Genomic DNA, 20,727 nt, shown 5'->3' with positions numbered 1-20,727 from the left:
TTTTAGAAAACAATATAGTGTCTATTTCTGCAATAAATTTCTCCCACAGTCTCATAAGATTATTTAAGCATTTTCTAAAGTAGCATCTTAGTAGCATCTAATCTGGATAATAGTAAAAAATGTCTGTTCTTAAATTTTCTTTTTACTTAAAAGATCATATTTATTTTAGCTTTCATAGCGCTATGCATGCTAACAGTATAAAGTCCAGCTCCTAATGGTAAGTATCCATCTTTTGAAATGCAGATTACTGTTCTGTAGTAATAGTTCTCAAATTTTTCTTTTTAGTGATTTTATCAGCTCTCAGGAGCAAAGGAACAAACGTTTCAGGACCATGCAAGAAACAAGGAATCTTAATGCATGTAAAAGTTAAACTATGCTCCAAATTTTCCCCCAAGTCAATTTTTAAAAGATTGTGCAGGCATGGAAGAAAACTGAAAGCCACAAGCTATTTGCAAACTTTAAAAAACAGGCTATTTTTTGTTTTTCTAGGAGCTCTATAGGAAGGACTGCAATTTAGCTGCTCAGTTGCTCCAGTGCAGCAAGAATTACGACAGGGCACATAAGCTTTCAGAGGTAATGTGACTGACCTTGGTGAATATTCAAAGAAATAAATATTTTATGGAAAACAGGTTATTTTATATGTGTCAATTCCAGAACTTGTTTGCCCTTAAGGCTTTGCTTTCCACAACCCCCACCCTCTTTAAGCAACAGGAGGGCTTGTGCACCTCCTGGTATTCAGTGCAGCTGAGGGAGGTGCTGATGAAATCACAGGCAGCGATGGAACTTGGAGGTACTCTCTTCCCCAAAACCTCTGCTATCCAGTAGAAAGGGCCTGCACTGATCACATGAAAAATAAAGGCTTTAGCAAAACCAAAGTGCTGAGAAATCTGGAATGCAAAATGCTGGGGGGAAACTGGGACGTGAGAGCAGGGAAATGACATGCTACCAGCATCAGAGATTCTGATACTACCAATTTTCCTCCTGAGGCTATTTTCCAGTCCAGCTAATTTCTAAACCTGAATTTTAAAATGGACTGACAGAACAAATATCTTTTTCTAAAGCAACCAGAGCACTGAATGATTGATTTCCAAGGTGTAAACTTTAATTAGTTGCTTCCAAGGAAACTAGGCTTGAGAAACACTCTTTAAAGGGGAGGTAAATATTCTCTTAGTGATGAAGGCTATCTTTGGGGATGCAGGCCCTACACAAAGCAATAGCACCTCCCTCATGTACATTGCTTTGATGAAGGTCACAAGGTCCCACCAGGTTAATGTCTCTTCAAATGGTCTCCCTTGTGCAGTTCTGCAATGGAATGATGCAAAATTGAATGTGGAATGTATAAACCATTTCTAAGGCAGTAGATGGCTTCAGAGCACTAAACAACCCTGGTAAATAAAGATACGGCAAGACTCTTCCATCAAATGGGCAGTGATTTTCTGGAATGGAGACTGAACTTCCAAATTAACCATTATCTTGGTTCTGTTATTTTTTCCCAGTTACTGACTTCTCTTAGCAATTCATACCCAGAAATTATCATTGCTCACATTGAAAGCACACTACTTGTTAGCAAGAATTAGGACCTTAAAAGTACTTAGTGATTCACTTGCAGAAAACTATCACAAATGTGGGATCTCTCAACAATTTCCCAGACTGTCATACACTTGATTAAATAGGCAAAGTCTTCACTCATAAATCCATGTATTTATTAATTTAGTAAGTGTGAATATACCATCACAGACAATAAATTCCTTACAAATTTGAATATTGCCTGACAAAGTATTGTATATAACCCAGAAGCCTAAACTATAGTACAATATAATAATGAGACAGCAATGTCATTTTAGTAATTCCAGTTTCCAGTGCAATGCCCAGAAAATGTTCTTTTTCTTAATGCATTTCATAGTCTAAATAGCATATATAAAATAGATCAAACAGTGGTATTACAGGATACTAAAATAATAGATGCCCCATATAGCAGTCTTATGTTAAATGAACTGTATTTCTTTGCCTCATTTCTGTGGCAATTTAGAGTAGCCCTATTTTATAACCTGTTTATTCAATCTTTGTTGCAGCTGTACTTGCCCTAACTAATATCACTGTCTGCCAGCAGATTGGCAATATCATACTCTTTATTTCCAATGGAAGACATGAGCCAATTAAAAACGTAATGATTAATTGAAAATCCTGGAAGGCCTGTTGGTTGAAAAAACACTCATCCTACTCCACATTAACAAGAATGCCATTTCACAACATGCCATATTTTGAATACATTGACTTTTGGGGATTAAACCAACTTCAAAATCTTTCCAGTGAAGCTAAAAGAGGAGCTCTATATCTTGTATATCTATACCATGTAAGATGGTTACAAGGAATAGGCAGCTTAAATTTCTCTTGCCTAAAGTAGAGGGGAGGGGGATGACTTCAGCATTTTTAGGGTTGACTCCCCTAGAGAAACAAAGTAAAGGAGGGAGTGAGATCCTTAGGGCTAGAAGGATAACCACTGATTACTTGGTAGAGGAACTACTTAAAATAATAAAGTGCTGAGTCATTAAAAATTTAGCCAGGCATTCAAGGATGAAATTCCTAAGTGGTGCAAATCAACATGGATTTCAAGGGAGCTATCACAGTCACAAACTCAAAACTTAATCTAAATATGAGTTCTGATTTCCAGCAGGAAAAACTAAGTGACAAACGTCATGCAGCTGTCTCTTATATCCCTGTCTGATCATTGATAGAGATCTGAAATGAGCAAGGCAGATAAAAAATGGCTTGTGATACCTGCATAGACATTAGCTACCAGACTTTCAAGCCACAGCAAGGAATGTCTCTTCTGGTCTATATGACAGAATGGCAGGTGGAACTGCTGTCCACAGAGCTGATCATGACTTTCTGCAAAAACTATATAATTTCTGATGCATAGCAGACATTGATTAATTCTGACTACTCCATCACAGGAACCATAATGTAAATTCAGGCCTTAGCTCTTATTTTTGTCAGTGTAGTAAAGAAACCAGAAAAGCAGTCAGCTAGCATCTGCTGGAAGATGGGTACATGTTGAGGCTTATGTGATTTGTTGATCTGACAAGCCCATATCCAACTGCTGGGGCAAGGAAACTCGTCTGATTTTCTTCTTCCCAGCTGCTGTCATAGCAGCAAGTACCACTGTTTTAAGTGTCAGAGAAACCAACTTTCCTACCTCTTCAAACAGCATTGTTTATCAAATGTGATGCTGGAGTGCAGCAGCAAATTTGGCACTGGGTTGGAGGCAAGATGAGCTCAAAGAAAGGCAAAAGAAAAATAGAATACACCTGATCTCTTCTTGTGTTTCCTCTTGCAAGCAGAGACCTCTGTACCTCCACATTCAAATGCAAATCACACCCATGCACACTCTCTGGAAAGTGTTGGTATAGGCTGCAGTTCTCTACCTGCCTTTTTAAGCCTGTTTTTCACATTCTTCGTATCTTTTCTATCCAACCTGAATTAATTTGAAATGAAACCTTTCAGAGGGGAAGCAGATGAATATTTCCAAATGTTAAGTAAATAAATGAAAGTCATTTGATCATGTTTGTTTTCAGAAATGCACAAAGATTATGGCCATCACATTAGTCAAAGAACCACATATCGTGAGCTATGTAATCTTATAAAGAGCACTCATCTATCCATGTTGTATTAGCCCAAGCAGACACCAGTACTGACATGTACCCTATTCTCCTTTCCCCTTTGCCATCTTTTTATGTTACAGTTGCCATCTGACTTTCAGGAAAGAGTCAGCATCCATCTGGAAAAACATGGGTGTAGCCTTTCTGTCCCCTTGTGTCACCCATCTTACGCTGATTCCATACCCACTTGTGTCATTGCCAAAGTACTGGAAAAACCAGATCCAAACTGCTTGTCTTCACACTTATCAAGCCCATCCACAAGGGATCTCAGTTTTCAGGACTCTGATGGAAAACTCGGACAACGACCCCAGTACAAGTCAGACATTTACTGCAGTGACACTGCCCTTTACTGCCCTGAGGAGCGGAGGAGGGAGAGAAGGCAGAGTGTGGACACACAAGTGAAAGACATGGGGCTCCTGCGGTCCCAGAACTCCACAGACAGCACTGTTGAGGAAGACGGTTTCCATTCCAGCTTCTCTCATGAAGCCTTCCCAGAGTACATTACCTCTCTGCCGACCTCCAGTTCCTATTCCAGCTTCAGCGTCACATCTGAGGAGAAGGAGAATGCCCAAGCTAACACACTGACTGCCTCTCAGCAAGCAATCTACATGAGCAACCGAGACGAACTATTTGAAAGAAAGTCATCTGCAGGTTACGAACAGCAGGGAAGTCCTAGGTTTGCCAAGTCCAAACCTGCACAGCACATGGAGCTTGCCACTGACGACAATGAGAACTCACCCACTTTTACTAGGACTCTGCCTCCATATGCAAACGAACCTTTTCATTTCTCAGCCATAACACCACAGCAGGCTTTAGCGAATCAGAAAATGAGGAATGAGTGCAGGAACACCCACCTTTCAGAAGAGGATTTGCCTGGGCGATGGAGGCAGTTGAGCGTGGAAGACATTGGTGCATACTCTTACAGGAACACAGACAGGCTGTCACCCTGTAGTTTTTCCGAGCAGTACTACAGCAGCCCTATTAAGAAAGGAGACAGTCGAACAAGCCCCATCTATGCTAGTTATAAAGCAGATAGCTGCTCAGAGGGAGATGATATCTGCCAAAGCAGACTTGTGGATTCTTGTTTCCTGAGAGCAGAGAGTGGCCTAAATATTGACATCAGCACTAGCTGTAAACAGGACAAATTGCCCACTTACAAAACAAAAGAATCAAGAGACCAAAAAAATGAAAGGATCACCGTCCAGTTATGCAGTAGCAAAAACATTGAAAATAGCCCAGTACTTAAAAGAGAATATGTGGATGTGAGCCCCAACAGCTCAGCAGAATCCCTCAATCAGAGTTCAGTGGAGGCTTCAGAAATCCACCAGTCTTCCATGGAGCAAGGGAGCCATTCGGGTATTCACAGCAAGCAGCAGCAGTTTCAGCGGACTGGGAGTACTGGTTTGACTCGGAAGGACAGCCTTACAAAAGCACAATTATACGGAACCCTTCTGAACTAAGTGTCTTCCAAATCGGCAATAAGACAACAAGCAAAAGGAAGCAAAGAGCATTCGATACTTCTAATGAACGATAAGGTTCTAAGAAACAGGATTATTATAAAATATATATTCATAATGGTACTATATGTTTAAAACAAAATCTCTTAAAAAATGTTATACAGCACTTTTCACTTAACATCCTTTCCACATGGGAGACTGCCCCCTTCCCTCTTTTATAAACCTGAAATATTTTTATAAACAAAATGGTATTTATTAGACTATGCTAAGCTATTTGAGCAGAATTCTTTTCCCTTCAAGCAGGTTTCTTATTTATTTTTGTGCATGAGGCCATCCGTGCCTGAACTCTAGGAGGAAAAGGGTAAAATCATGACAGCAGTGATAAAAAACAAATCCACTTGATAAAATACCACAAAATGTCATGCGAAAACAAAGCAAACAAAGATGGTGAATTTGAAGAAGTATATTTTTTAACAAGAATGGAATTGTATCTTAAGTTATTTCATACAAATGTATTTATGAGTGACTAATGTATGCACAAAGTGATACTAATATTTTCTTCTTTCAATCCACTGTGTTTCTGCTTTCCTATTTTTCCTTGTATACTACCTCAAAAGTAATTGAGGGTTTCTTTGTCACACTTTCTGTAGGCTTGCATTTATATTGTCTAAAATGCATGCAGTGTCATAATTAATACTGTATTTTGCATTACTTAATAAAAGACACCAGTGGAGATATTTTGGGGTATATTTCCCTTCCTTAAAATATATCCTGGACAATAAAACATGGGATTGCTCTGGTTGGCATCAATCCAGCGAAACTTAATGAGTGAGGCTCCTGGTTCAGACTGCCCTTTCTCTGTAAGCTCCAGAGAACTAGTTCTTAGTCTGGGTGCGGAAGGACAGCTTCTCATCAGCCTGTGAAAAGTAAACAAGGAAAACTGTTTATCAACAAGCTTGTTCACTGAGCAAGGCTCTGCACACTGAAAAGAAAATTGAAAACTACTTGAAAACTTTTGACTTCAGTACCTCCTCTATTACACACATACTCAACACAATCTTTTATGTCTTTAGGACTGTTAAGTTCCACAGCTGCTCTTTTTCCTATATAGCTTGGTATTTCAAACAAAAGAATTTTTCTAAATCTTAAGGAAAGTCTGACCTTCTGCAGCATATGGGAATTCCACCCCTAGCTCTGAGAAGCCATAGCTTTACCTGTACATTTTGCATTTCCTCCATCAAGTTTTGTTTTTCACCAGTTCACCATTAAGGAGTGTACAACTTGGACAGTAGCAGGAGGGAAAAAGCAAAAGGAGAAGAGGAGAAAAACAAAAAAGAGAAAAAGGGAAATCATGTGGATTTCCTTCCTGGCTTTAGTATTGCTGTTTGGTAAGAGGCAGACTACAGAAATAAATGTTTAACAATTCTTTTGTATTCATGGAACACATATCCTGTATTTGAAATATTGACTCTCACCAGCTCATGTATAAGACCTTACTTAGTGCAATCTGTGGTAGCAATCAGTGATATCACTGTGGAAGTCTAAACTAGTTCCTTATAAAGCAAAATTAATGGCCTACCATTCAATGCCTGTTAAGAAAATATATGTTTTCTGTGGATTCTCTGAAAGCAGTTACCTGGCAAATAACTGCTTTCAGTTATTTATAAAAACTGAACCAGGACTATAGAAATACTAGTTTCCTACATAAGTATATTAAATTACGAGGCCACGGAATCAGTGCATCTGGCATTATTAATTCCCATAGCTCTCTGTAGTCTTCATGGATAACATAAAGATTTGACTATTATTGATGTGTGCAAGTACTTACTGTGCTGTTTGGAAGATCTGGCATTGAGTCTGTAGAGTTCCTTCGAGATCTGTAGCCACATTGTGAAGAATAATGGTAGATAATAGTATCACCCACGTAAGGAACAACATAACTCTAAAGCAAGGCTTATTTCAAGACAAAAGCTGTAACACACCTTGTGCTTTTATGCTTCCATACTTGCTCACAGTGAGTATGAGTGGCAAGTCATGCCACAGGTTAATTCCACGAAATCCATAAAAAAAACACATAGAATAAAGCTTCTAAATGCCAGCTGCTTCTCATGGCAGAATCTGACAGGCAGTAAATAGACCTCGAGATCCAGAAAAGCTATATTTTCACCTTTGGAATGCTAAGATAGAAAACATATAAAATACCTTCACTGCTGATTCATTCAGGTATATAAAACTTAGACAATGTCTAAGGCAAGACATTAATTTCTGTGGTCAACAAATAGAAGGATTTGTATGCAAGAGGTGAAAATTAACTGTTATCTCACCTAAGAAAATATGTAAGCTATGGAAGAGTAAATAGTGATATTTATGAACTGGAACGCAGTATCAGACTAATTCTTTTATAATACCATTCATATTTGAGACTAAACTGCTATTTTGGCAATTACACAAACCTAAGTTTCTGCTAGATATTATGTCTGACCATTTAATACCCTGTTCTATTATATTCTTTTATACTGCTGCAGTTTCAAAGTCTGCTTCTATGCTTCACTTGATGCTTTTTCCCAGTCCATGTGCACTAATATGTTGATTGAAATCAGTCTTTTCAGCCAATTAATACTGGGTTTTCCTTGTAAAATAGCCTATAACCTTGTAACATTTTTCTATAATGAATTCTGTTAGAGAACAATATGTAACCCTGCAATGAATTTCATCTGAATCGATCAAAATGGCTGGAAAAGCTCTTCAGCTTTAATGTGTTAATTTTAATTTTTCCTTATTTAGAAAAACTGACAGAAAGTTTGCAAATTTTCTATGAATGTGAGAAAAAAAGATTAAATTATCTAAATTTTCTCAGGTTTATGGGTTTAACTATGGCTTGGTTTAATTTTCCCAAAGAGAAAGAGCTTGGAAAGATTATAATAAAGGATTTTCTATCTATTTTTTCGGTGCATTCAGTTTAGATTTCTTGAGATAACCACAGAGAAAGACCTGAGGCACGAGGCTAGAACGGCACTAGGTGTTTGCGCAGTAGCTTTATGTTTTCTTTGTGGTGGTGTCTTAGTTTTGTGCTTACCCTCAGTTTTCATACTGTGAGAAAATCATCCCAAAAATCCTGCCATAGAGAAGATTTTTGGAGTATGTAATTGGAGATATTTAAAACCAACTACCCACTTGCCTTCACTTGGTCTCTCAAAACTCACCGCTGTGCAAACTTTTGGAGGGCTCTGTTGTGCCATCAGAGAACCTGCTGGTGCCAAGTACAGATTAAATTGTCACTGAGGTTTTGGGACATTGAACATCATCAAAAATAGACAAAGCAGCAGATGGGAGAGCAAATCAGCAACATCTTGTTCAGAGGGAGAAGATACACTGACCCAGATGAAAGGGATGGTAGACCTCTGCCACAGTGTTCCTCAGAGCACTGTCTTTCTGTAGGACATTTCTGATGGAGAGAAGCACTTAAAACATTGTCCTCAGAACAGCTTACTTCAATTTTTCATTCAAGCAGGCATGGTTTGATGAACTTGACCCTACTCTTATGTTTGTTTAATGACAAATGTCTCCAGAAACACAAAACACAGATCTTCAACCAAAGAAAAGTGTCGTAGACCTCTCCATTCTAGTTTCTAATAATTTACCTTGAAATAGATTTTCCCAAGGACATAAATGTTCAATTTTCTCTTAAGAATTATAAAAATGCCAAGATAGCTCCATGTTGCTACAAAACTTCAATTTTCCAAGTAATGTCTGAAGTAGTCAAATTCTGTATGGAGGGTCTATAGGTACCTATAGCAGGATTTTTGCTTTGATTAATTATTTCACTTTCCATGAGTAAGAATAGAAAGGGTGAGGAAAAGAAGTGGCAAGTCCTCAACAGTGCGGTGAAGCAGAAGATGAGAAATGTCATTTTAATGAATGAAAACTGAAAGCAAAATGTACATGACACAGAACATTGATCAGGGAAAAACAAAGTGATCAGAGTGAAGCACATAAGATCATATAATAAAATAGATAAGAATACAAAAGGGATACCAGGGAAATAGGATACGATTCACTAGGAACATAGGTGAATAAGTATTATCAAACCATGAAAAGTAAATGTGGTTTTTGAGATGTGAAAATAGTTTTTATCACTCCAAATTAAGACTAAAAAATAAAAAAAAGCAAAAAATCTCAATGATTTTAAATAACACATATGACTTTCTTTTAAACTTTTTAGACATCTAGAAATAGCTATATTTCTGGGTTTAGATCATGACAAGCCACAAAATAGGTAGTTTTCAATTCAACAGTTTCTAACTTCTTCTCACAAACTAAAACATTTATCAAATTAATCCTTTCCCCCTCCAGCACTTTTAATTAAAAAGAATTTCCACTCCAACATCTATCAGAGAACATGATTATATAGTTACTTAGATTAATTTTCCCCTGTTGAATTTTAAAATACTAATTGACATCCTTTGGTCTTTCTTAGAGAATTCTTATTCACCATTCATGTTTACAACCTTGTAATCCTTACAGGATATTATCTCCCCTTAAATAGTGCTTAAATTGTGCAGATGTAGTCCTATCAGTTTTTCCCTGAAAGTTACTCCCTTCAGGTCTCTAGCTCAGCTCTTTCTAATTCTTTTCAAGAAACACACTCCTCACCTTTCTATTGCTGAAAACCAGAATATTTTCATACGAACACTGAGTTGTTCAAATCCACTGTACATAAAGCAGTAAAAGAAAAGGAGAGGTCTATGCAGACTACAGCAACTGTGTGAGTGATGCTCCCAGCACTAAAATTCTCAATAAACGTAGGTAGTTGGTCAGAGACACCCTTAAGAAAAGCCTTACTCAAACAAAATGCATTTTCATATAGCCAAATCTAAAGATTTGCATTTTGATGCAAAGAATGCCCCACCGTGTTTCTAGAATGGGAGCTTTTCTCCTGGAAATCAGTGCATTTGAAAAGCAATTATTTTTATATACTTCCCTTCAGTGTTGCCTAGAATTTCTTCAGCACTTACACAGTAACACCTGGATGTCCTCAAAGACCTTTGGGTTTGCTCATGAGAGACCTGAGCCCTGTAGGTTTGTTTTGCATTCTTCTTCCATCACTGGTAAGTTTGAGGATTTGTTGTCAGCTATGTTGTTTTCAAGTCCTGCACTGAATTTCAGTTGCAGGTTTGTTAGGCTCTAGTGTCTCCCCAAATCAATAGATCTGAGGCTCCTTAGTAGCAGGTTTTCTAAGCCTGTAACCACCATACAGCAGTTCCAGCCTTAGAGATCCGTGTGACTTTTCTAAAAAGAGCTAAGTCAACTTTTCACAAGTTGGGTCTAACAACAGTTCTCAGTGTAAGCAGCAGCTTCCAATGGCTGTCAGCCAGATCTGTATGCATTAAATCCTGGCAGTTCCTGTCTACATGGTCTTATATCAACATTATCAGATTTTCATTGGTTTTGCCATCTTTCCTCCATGTCTTTTTTAAAAACCTTGTTGTTATAAAACAACATAACAATTCAGTCATTCTTTAACAGACTGTCACTCCAGCTTCTCTCTCAAGTTGTTTTCTCTTAGGTGTTTTATTTTGACTGCGTTAGCAAAGCTATCTTAGTCACTGAGAGGTTTTGTTTAGCTGAAGCTAAAAAGAATAACTTGAATTCTCATGCAATAAATGGGTTTGCTGCTTGCGCAGTGAATGCACTTCCACTGACATTCAGTCTTGCCCTTTTCACTTGTTGGTTTTACACTTTTATTCTGTGGAAATATATGTCACTTTTTCTCTCCTTGCTTGAGAAAATTTCAAGTCAATTATTCTCCAATTTCAGTGAACAATCTTTTATAACACTTGGATCCAAGGGCTGTCTCCCTTAAAAAGCCACTATTATCTCTTGGCAGTCTCTTTTAATTCCTCTATATGCACATTCTATATGAAGTAATAAAGTCTTGAGGAGAAACGTGACCTGATGATCATGTACTTAAGTGATCAGCTGAGCAAAGTCCTATGTGATGTGATTGTATCATTACCTGTAGATGTACCATCATCTGCAGATCCACTAAGTGCCATGAGAATTTGCCTGAATATAAGCAATTTATGCTAATCATAGAATCATAGAATCGTTAGGGTTGGAAAGGACTTTAAGATCATCTAGTTCCAACACCCCTGCCATGGGCAGGGACGCCTTACGCTAAATCATTTCACCCAAGGCCTTGTCCAACCTGACCTTGAACACTGCCAGGGATGGAGCATTCACAGCCTCACTGGGAAACCTATTCCAGTGCCTCACCACCCTAACAGGAAAGAATTTCCTTCTTATATCCAACCTAAACTTCCCCTGTTTAAGTTTTAACCTGTTACCCCTTGTCCTGTCACTACAGTCCCTAATGAAGAGTCCCTCCCCAGCATCCCTACAAGCCCCCTTCAGATACTGGAAGGCTGCTATGAGGTCTCCACACAGCCTTCTCTTCTCCAGGCTGAACAGCCCCAACTTCCTCAGCCTATCTTCATACGGGAGGTGCTCCAGTCCCCTGATCATCCTCGTGGTCCTTCTCTGGACTTGTTCCAAGAGTTCCATGTCCTTTTTAAGTTGAGAACACCAGAACTGCACCCAATACTCCAGGTGAGGTCTCACAAGAGCAGAGTAGAGGGGCAGGATCACCTCCTTTGACCTGCTGGTCACGCTCCTCTTGATGCAGCCCAGGATACAGTTGGCTTTCTGGGCTGCAAGCACACACTGAAGCCGGCTCATGTTCATTTTCTCATCAACCAACACCCCCAAGTCCTTCTCCGCAGGGCTGCTCCGAATCTCTTCTCTGACCAACCTGTAGCTGTGCCTGGGATTGCTCCAACCCAGGTGTAGGACCTTGCACTTGGCATGGTTAAACCTCATGAGGTTGGCATCAGCCCACCTCACAAGTGTGTCAAGGTCCCTCTGGATGGCATTCCTTCCCTCCAGCATATCAACTGAACCACACAGCTTGCTGTCATCAGCAGACTTGCTGAGGGCGCACTCAATCCCACTGTCCATGTCAGCGACAAAGATGTTGAACAAGACCGGTCTCAACACCGATCCCTGAGGGACACCACTCGTTACTGGTCTCAGCCAGACATTGAGCCATTGACCACAACTCTTCGTGTGCGGCCATCCAGCCAGTTCTTTATCCACTGAGTGGTCCGTCCATCAAATTGATATCTCTCTAATTTAGAGACAAGGATGTTGTGTGGGACAGTGTCGAATGCTTTGCACAAGTCCAGGTAGATGACATCAACTGCTCTACCCCTGTCCATCAGTTCTGTAGCCCCATCATAGAAGGCCACCAGATTGGTCAGGCAGGATTTCCCCTTAGTGAAGTCATGCTGGCTGTCACCAAGCACCTTGTTGTTTTTCATGTGCCTTAGCATGCCTTCCAGGAGAATGTGCTCCAAGATTTTGGCAGGCACAGAGGTGAGACTGACTGGTCTGTAATTCCCCGGGTCATCCATTTTCCCCTTCTTGAAAATGGGGGTTATATTTCCCTTTTTCCAGTCGTTGGGAACTTCACCTGACTGCCATGATTTCTCAAATACAATGGACAGTGGCTTAGCAACTTCATTTGCCAGCTCCTTCAGGACCCGCGGATGGATCTCATCAGGACCCATGGACTTGTGCACATTCAGATTTTTAAGATGGTCTCGAACCAGTTCCTCTCCTACAGTGGGCGCCAGGTCTTCATTCTCACAGTCCCTGCATCTGCCTTCCAAGACTTGGGTGGTGTGGTCAGAGCCTTTGCCAGTGAAGACTGAGGCAAAGAAGTCATTCAGAACCTCAGCCTTCTCCAAATCCAGGGTAGCCAGTTCTCCCGAGAGCTTCCTGAGGGGGCCTACATTCTCCCTTGTCTGTTTTTTATTTGCTATATACCTGTACAATCCCTTCCTGTTATCTTTAATACCGCTAGCTAAGTTTAATCTAACTGGGCCTTAGCTTTCCTAACCTGGTCCCTAGCTTCTCGGACAACATCCCTGTACTCTTCCCATGCCACCTGTCCTTGCTTCCACGTATTATAAGCCTCTTTTTTCAATTGAATTTTCCTCAGGAGCTCCTTATCCATCCAAGGAGGTCTCCTGGCCCTCCTGCTGCACTTCCTTCTAGTTGGAATGCAACACTCCTGAGCTTGCAGCAGGTCATCCTTGAATATCAACCAACAGTCTTGAGCCCCTCTGCCCTCTAAGGCTGTATCCCATGGAACCTTTCGAAGAAGGTTCCTGAAAAGGCCAAAGTCTGCTAAAAACATCCTTTACAGCAGCAAAGTGTAGATATACTCTGTCTCTAAGTAGTAGCTACTGACCATTTTCATGCCAAGCTACACTGTTGAACTTTTACCTACAAATCCCATAACTTCTTAATTGCCTCAAAAGAGTTAAAATGACATTTCCCCACAGTAAAGCAATTTTAACAAACAGATCTTAAATTTAGGTTTCAAAGTGCAAACAGATTTATTAAGACTTTACCTTGTAAATTCCTTCTTTCTAAAATAACTTTCCTTCTACATCTCCAAATACCCACAAAGTCAAATCCCCACAAACCTCTGAAGAGTAGGACAGAACAGATAAGAATTCCACCTTTCTGGGAATAACAAAGGAAACAGGATTCTAACATTATCTTTACTGCCATGTAACACTGTCAAAGTTTCCTAAAGCCTTGAAAAGTATAACTGAAGTTGCAGCTTGCTATATGTCAGAGTCCCAAAGAGATACAGGAGTAAAGCACCCATCTGCAGCAGAGGTGAACAAAAGGCTCAGATGGTGAGCACCAGTGGTCCCCAGACAGCTTTTTATCCCGCAATATCTTCTTAGACACTAGTTTGTTGTCTAAGGCCACCGTGTCTTCCTGATGACCTCTTCGCAGGTTTTGGAAAGCTGCTATTCAGAGCCCCATGAGCTTTCTCTTCTACAGTATAGATGCTGCAGAGAAGTGCACTCTGCTTTCTGCTAGATGGGAGCTACTCAAGGCTGCTGACAGCCCCACATCCTACACCTATGGGATGTGACAAGGTCCCTCCCACCCCTGCTCCTCATTTCCGAGGCAAGAGTCATCCTTGCAGACAATTACTACATCCCAGAATAAGGAGAATGTCTTTATCTGCAAGGGCCAAAACTGTGACTTATACAAGATGTAGTCACTGGAAAACATCCCTGATGGGAGAGAAATGCCTGCTCAGCGGCACAATCATCACTAACATATATATATTAATACTCTAACTATGATTATTCGACAAATTCTCATTTTTTAAGTCAGCATTAATATTTAAATCTATTCACCCATCTAGATTTGCTCCTTGTAATTTACGAATCAGAGAAGACACCCATACAAGGTGCAGAGCTACACCCGTATTTACTATACCGGGCTGAGCAATGACAGCTCTGTGATTTAGAAGAGAAACAGCAGCAAGTCCCAAAGTAATTATATTTGTAATGTCAGTGTCACTCAGCATCCTTCCCCATTCCAGTTCTTCACATGACATCCTAAAACAGATCGCAAGGAATAAATAGTATTCTCAGCACATAAGGGCTATGAATTTCAGCAGGCTCCCATTCAAACCCTCATTTAGCTTTTCTGCTACGGTAGAAAGCCTCTTAGTCTGGACACCAATTGTGTAGGGTGGTACGAGGACAAAGCCCTACACTTAATGTCTGGACAACATGCAACCTTTCACCTGAAGGAAGTTAGTGCACCACTGACCTGAGCAGGTGGAGACAACAGTAGCAGCACTTCTAACTGAGGAATTACAAGGGTTGACTCTGGTGGGGTTATTTTTGGCAGGGAGATAAATCAGGGTTTATTATTTACTTGACCGTAATTTGACAGATTACTTCAATGGACCTTCAGCACCTCACAGTCTTTATCTTCCACAAGTGAGGGAAATGCTCTTATCCCCAAAGCCTAGAGAGTTACACTAAAATGCCTAATCCCAGCGAGACAGTAAGGAACTACTTTAGTTTTAACAGATTTTAAGGATCTTGGCCTTGTGTTTGTATCTTGAGAAATAAAGAATGAAGCTCAAGTTCTCAAGCTCAGTCTTAGCACAGGAGCTGAATCACCATTTACTGATTCATCCCCACTCACCTGTGCTTTCAGAGTCCACAATAGCCTGAAGGTGAGGAAGGCAACAACTGAAACTGGAAGAAAGAAAATTCAAAAATTACCCTGTGCATCTAAACTATTAAAATGTCAAAATATTTCTAAGACATTGGTGCTCATGAACAATAAAGCAGATTTTTTTTCAAATTTTGCCCAGAGAATACACACAATGGAGCTGCCCAGAGGAAATGTGTAACTGAGCTGAGAACTTGCACCTTGCTGTTTTGGACCAGCTTAAATTTTCCTGACAAGCTGCAGGACAGATAAGGGAATGGAGGCTGAGCAAGGATGATGGCTGTGTCAGCACAAAATTCAGTAAAACATTCTGGTCACAACATTTACTGCGTTCCCTTGATCTTTCAGGTACATTATGAAGAAGTCCCAGAGAAAAGCTTTTAGCAACAGAGACTATTTTCTTCATTCTCATTTTGGCTTCCTCCCCCCCAAACCCCTTTTCAAACAGGAAAAAATAAAATGTCTTTTGTAAGCTACAGTGATACAGCGCTTTTTGCTAGAGCAGTCAGTCTTGCCTACAATGACCTGACTTGTGGCAGCAGGGAAAAACAACCCTGAGACTTAATCAGTTTAAAAGAACATTTCTCACTCGAGGAGAAATGGTCTAATTGAAAAGAATGCCAGTAAACAGCTCACGGCTGGGATCTCAGAACCCAGAAAGCCGCAGTGTGGAAACAAAATTAATCCAGTGAAGTCACACTGAAAAACCCTGAACAAGTATTTTCTTTAAAATAGGTTTAGACTGCCTTTCAGTTTTCTTTCATTCTCTATTGCTGATGAAGTTTAAATGCACCTTTTAGCACTCTAGACGGCACCAATTAAACTTGATTTCTTGCTTAAGCTCCTCATAACTCCACTTGACTCTCACTTTTAAGACTATTTTGGTTAGAGCTATAAATTTCTGCTTTGTTTAGAGAGAAAATGTAGCTTCCACTCAAACAACCTACCTTGTAGCTCATGAAAATACACATATAATTCCCAAGCCCTGCCAAATAGTTTGTCCAATGTTTGTATTTTATCCTTAAGAAAAGTTAGTATAATTCTTTTTATCCTGTAAGTGTATGAAGGATGGCTTGTCTCTTATTACTTGATTATACAGCTCTTGACATAATAGTCTCTTGATTGTAATTGCATAGGCCATGCATATTGCATTACCTGCCTAGTTTTACCAAATATTATATTTTCTTATCCTTAGCTTTTTTTCCCTTTGGATATGAAAGCTAAAATTTCTTATTCATAGGCCATACCCTGGGCTAGAATACCTCGCTGCACAGCTAAGCATACCTCACACATTGGATGAAGTCCAAGTAGACCCCTTCCTTTCTCTAAGAAGAGCAAATATGGTATACTTTGAGCTTTCCGAGGCCAAGTATGTTGTTTAAGTCTGAAAACATAAACAGCTAAATGCATGCTCACCCTCTTGCAGACCCACCTCAGCTAGAACGATTTCTTTTGACATGCATGTAGCTGCCTGCACTTCACTACAGTGTCACCAAGAAACTCCCCCTGCATCTTGAAAGTCTTTGTGGAAACTGCTGCAGCCTCTGTGATTCCAGCCATAGTCCTTTCAGTCCCCTAGGCTAAGCAGGAGATGAAAGACAGAGCTCCTCAGCGCCAGGGAATCTGGTATTCACTTTTGGGTGCCCTCCAGTGTTTGCAGATAATTTGTTACTGTAGGCCTTCCTTTCTCTTGCTAGTCCTTTCTCCTTATAAAGCTTCCTTAAACTGAAACAGAGCAAATGTCTCAGTGTATAGTATTCAGAAATTATTACAAAGCCACTGGGCTCCACCTCATGTTTCTACAGGCACTGACATCACAGGTATCGCATCTTAAACACTCTTCAGTTTATATTTATACTCACTTGCAAGCCAATGCTATTTCTCAATTCACACAAAAGATCTATTTGAAAAAGGCACCATCCTTGCCACAAACAACCTTGATACATCTGCACCGACTTCCAGTAGAGCTACCCACGCTAGCTACACATTGATACTTACAGACTGCTTTGAGTCTTCCCACATTCTCTTGCTGTGTGGATAAAGCTTCACACAACTGCTGTAAGAAACAGCTCTTCCTGGAAAAAAAAAAAAAAAAGGAGGAAGGCTTCAAAGAGGACGGACTGCTCTGAGATTTCATTGCACTGGTACAGCTATTAACAAGGCAACAAGGAAGTGCTTCCCAGAGACACCCACTTCGTTGCAGAGCCCACTCACTCTCTTCAGCAGGTGGCTAACTTGCAAGAGCCTACAAGAAGCCTCATGAATACAATACTGCTGACAGATGGCAACAAGCAAAGTCTTTTTTCAGTAGGACTTTCAGAGGCTGGTGACAGTCAGATTTTGATCACATTTACACCAGTACAATCTAGGATGATTCCTTTAAGGCTCTCGGTTGCTATACAGATGCTGCAACATTAGTTGTACTCCACATGGGAACATTTCCTCATTGCATCAGTGACAAAGGTACCGTGGGCTGTCTGGGCAGGTTTTGACATTTGTGGCATGCATAATGCAGGGGACTGCACAGCTGTGAATACTGGGGGTGGAAAAGGAGGTAAAAAATAAGCAGGAGCACAAGAGAGAAAGAGGCATGTCTACAGTGTCTTGGGGTATACAACTCTGGCTGAGGATTGTACATCAACAAACAACAAACAGAATGAAGTGAGACACATCATAGAACAAGGGAAAAAACAGCAACTAAACCTGAGGACATCCCAGAGCCTCATGCTGCAGTTAGGTTTACCATTATTGTTGCTGAACCTATTGCCTGTTGTCCAGGCAATAGAGCATGGGAACCAGGAGAGGATCAGTTCTGAGTTTTCCCACAGGCTGACAGGGAGACCTGAGAAAATCATTGTGCTGTAGCCCTGTATCTGTGGGCTAGGGCAGCAGCTCCTCACAAATGTAGGAAAAAAGATGAAAAAACTATATTATATAGCTCAACTTGCCTCTGAACTTTTTTCCTAATTAATGGTGGTGTCAAAGTCAGGCTTCTCCCTCACTGTTGTAGCTGAATTAATCAATTTTTCTCTGCTACAGCCCTATGTGTGTCAGGCAGGAGTTACCCACTGCATTCAAAAGTTATCATTTTGACATTCATCAGCATTTTCACTCCTCTCTGGGCTCTAGTGAAAGTTTTCATGCCATGGTTTATTTACAGTACATTCAACTCATGCCTCTAGCGATCCTAGGACATCCCACACACCAAATCTTATAAAAGCTTTAGGGCTCATTATAATCTTACTGATGATACACAGACTGTGCTATCTGGTGGTGGAACATCACATTTAATTGCCTTACACATCTGAATCATATTAAAATTATTCAGGAATTTAGACAAATACAAACTGCAGATAAACTACACATCTTGATCCTTGTCAGTATAACCTCCCCAGCAGCTACCACAGCCTGCTCTGAATTCTGTTTAACAAACTAATTTCCGTTTGACTGCTGTATTGTATTGCATTGCTTGCCTAGGAAAATAGCAGAGATTTTTCCTGCGCCACTCATTTATCTTTGCATGTATACCCACACCCCGGTTAGGAGGAAGATATTTTCTACCAAAGATATTTTCTAAACCTGCAAACTTGCATGCATTATTCCCAATACTTAAATCATTACAATTTCCTTACCATTAAAAACTTTGTATTAATAATTTTGATGAGTTTCAGCCCTTGAGCAAGAGCATTTGATATGAAACCTGAGAATTGGCTGCATGAGAAAATGAACATGAGCTGGCAGTGTGCGCTTCCGGCCCAGAAAGCCAACTGTATCCTGGGCTGCATCAAAAGGAGCGTGACCAGCAGGTCGAAGGAGGTGATCCTGCCCCTCTACTCTGCTCTTGTGAGACCTCACCTGGAGTATTGGGTGCAGTTCTGGTGTCCTCAACATAAAAAGGACATGGAACTGTTGGAACAAGTCCAGAGAAGGGCCACGAGGATGATCAGGGGACTGGAGCACCTCCCGTATGAAGACAGGCTGAGAAAGTTGGGGCTGCTCAGCCTGGAGAAGAGAAGGCTGCGTGGAGACCTCATAGCAGCCTTCCAGTATCTGAAGGAGGCCTATAGGGATGCTGGGGATGGACTCTTCATTAGGGACTGTAGTGACAGGACAAGGGGTAATGGGTTAAAACTTAAACAGGGGAAGTTTAGGTTGGATATAAGAAGGAAATTCTTTCCTATTAGGGTGGTGAGGCACTGGAATGGGTTTCCCAGTGAGGCTGTGAATGCTCCATCCCTGGCCAGTGTTCAAGGGCAGGTTGAACAAGGCCTTGGGTGATATGATTTAGTGTGAGGTGTCCCTGCCCACACAAATAAAAGCTTAATTTAAAGAAAGAAAGCTATCAGTATGGAGAACTGTACAATGACATTACAGTGAGGAACAAATGAGTCAGTAAAGAGGTGTAATTCCTTGAAAGATGAGGGTTTCGTTCCCCCAAAATTCTCCCTTTGCACAAGGCGCTCCTACCTGAAACGGCTGCCAGTTAGAAACTGGTTCTTGTGCAGCCCACAGCAGAATTCATTATTTCAGGCTGACATCCAATGTGTTCAGCCTCCTGGAGTATGGGATCTACTGATTATTTCCCTCTTCATAATAAAGGCGCAGGGCAACCTATTAGCTCTATTCCTTTTATTTTTACACTAAAGTGTTCAAAACATTTCCTGAGAATGGTAATATAATATAAAAGCTCATAGGAGTCTGCTTTCCTTCCCCAAATACTAGGTTTCCCCTTCTGCAAAGAGACAGTTTTATCACAGGTTTAGATGGGTCAAAGATCAAACTCTAAATTAAAGGTGCTGCAATACATCACTGCATACTTATGCTTTGGAACCAGGTAGACTACATGACCAGTGGGGATTACCAATGCCAGCAAGACTTCTCACTGCAATTGCCCATAAATATGTCCTGAATGTTTAGTCCAGGGCCTGCACATCCTTTTAAAATGTTTGCTACCAAATCTTCCAAAACCCAGTAAGAATAACTCCCAAAATACAGACTGAGAAATCTGGCTCTGCCTGCCCTTCACAGGGCTCTGCATGATGATCAGGCAGACCTAGGTCCCTGCTGTTAAGAGGACAAGGCTCTGGCACACAGCCTTCTGGCACAAAGGACCTGCAATGTAATCACACAGCTGGAGCTCTCCTAGGAAGTTACAGAGTGAAGTGGCAAGTGCATTATGTATTTCTCACCCCAATGTCTTCTCCTGTGAAGTCATCCTCTGCAAACAAGGCTTCAGGACCTTCTGTTCTATAACTAATCTAAGAAAAATAACATATGTTTTTTACCTTTACAGTGTGTTACAGGAAGAAAGCAGAAGAGGTTCAAGCCTATCACCTATGTCCTACACACATATAGGTGAAAGCAGTACTAAAGAGAAACCAAGTTTTATCATCTGTCTGGTTGCACGTGCCATAACATCATAAAATGTTCCTAAACAGTTGTCTAGATGACAGGCTGTTCTGAAGGCTAGCTTCCGGAAAACTAGCCAG

The 20,727-nt window shown here is 40.5% G+C and overlaps 1 protein-coding gene across 1 annotated transcript in view; it reads left to right on the top strand.

The window, feature by feature from the left end:
- BEGAIN (brain enriched guanylate kinase associated) overlaps positions 1-5,853 on the top strand; it is a 161,625-nt gene extending 155,772 nt beyond the window's left edge. The window contains 2 exon segments of the mRNA XM_057418939.1: positions 490-573; positions 3,743-5,853. Of these exon segments, the coding sequence (XP_057274922.1) occupies positions 490-573; positions 3,743-5,119 (1,461 nt within the window). The 3' untranslated portion in view covers positions 5,120-5,853.
- Positions 5,854-20,727: the final 14,874 nt, after the last annotated feature.

Source organism: Pezoporus wallicus, unplaced genomic scaffold, assembly GCF_028554395.1.
Source record: "Pezoporus wallicus isolate ANWC-B61680 ecotype Strahan unplaced genomic scaffold, APGP_CSIRO_Pwel_v1 contig_7066, whole genome shotgun sequence".
Taxonomy (NCBI): domain Eukaryota; kingdom Metazoa; phylum Chordata; class Aves; order Psittaciformes; family Psittacidae; genus Pezoporus; species Pezoporus wallicus.
Note: the sequence above shows the minus strand (reverse complement) of the source record. Positions and strands in the feature narration are given on the sequence as shown.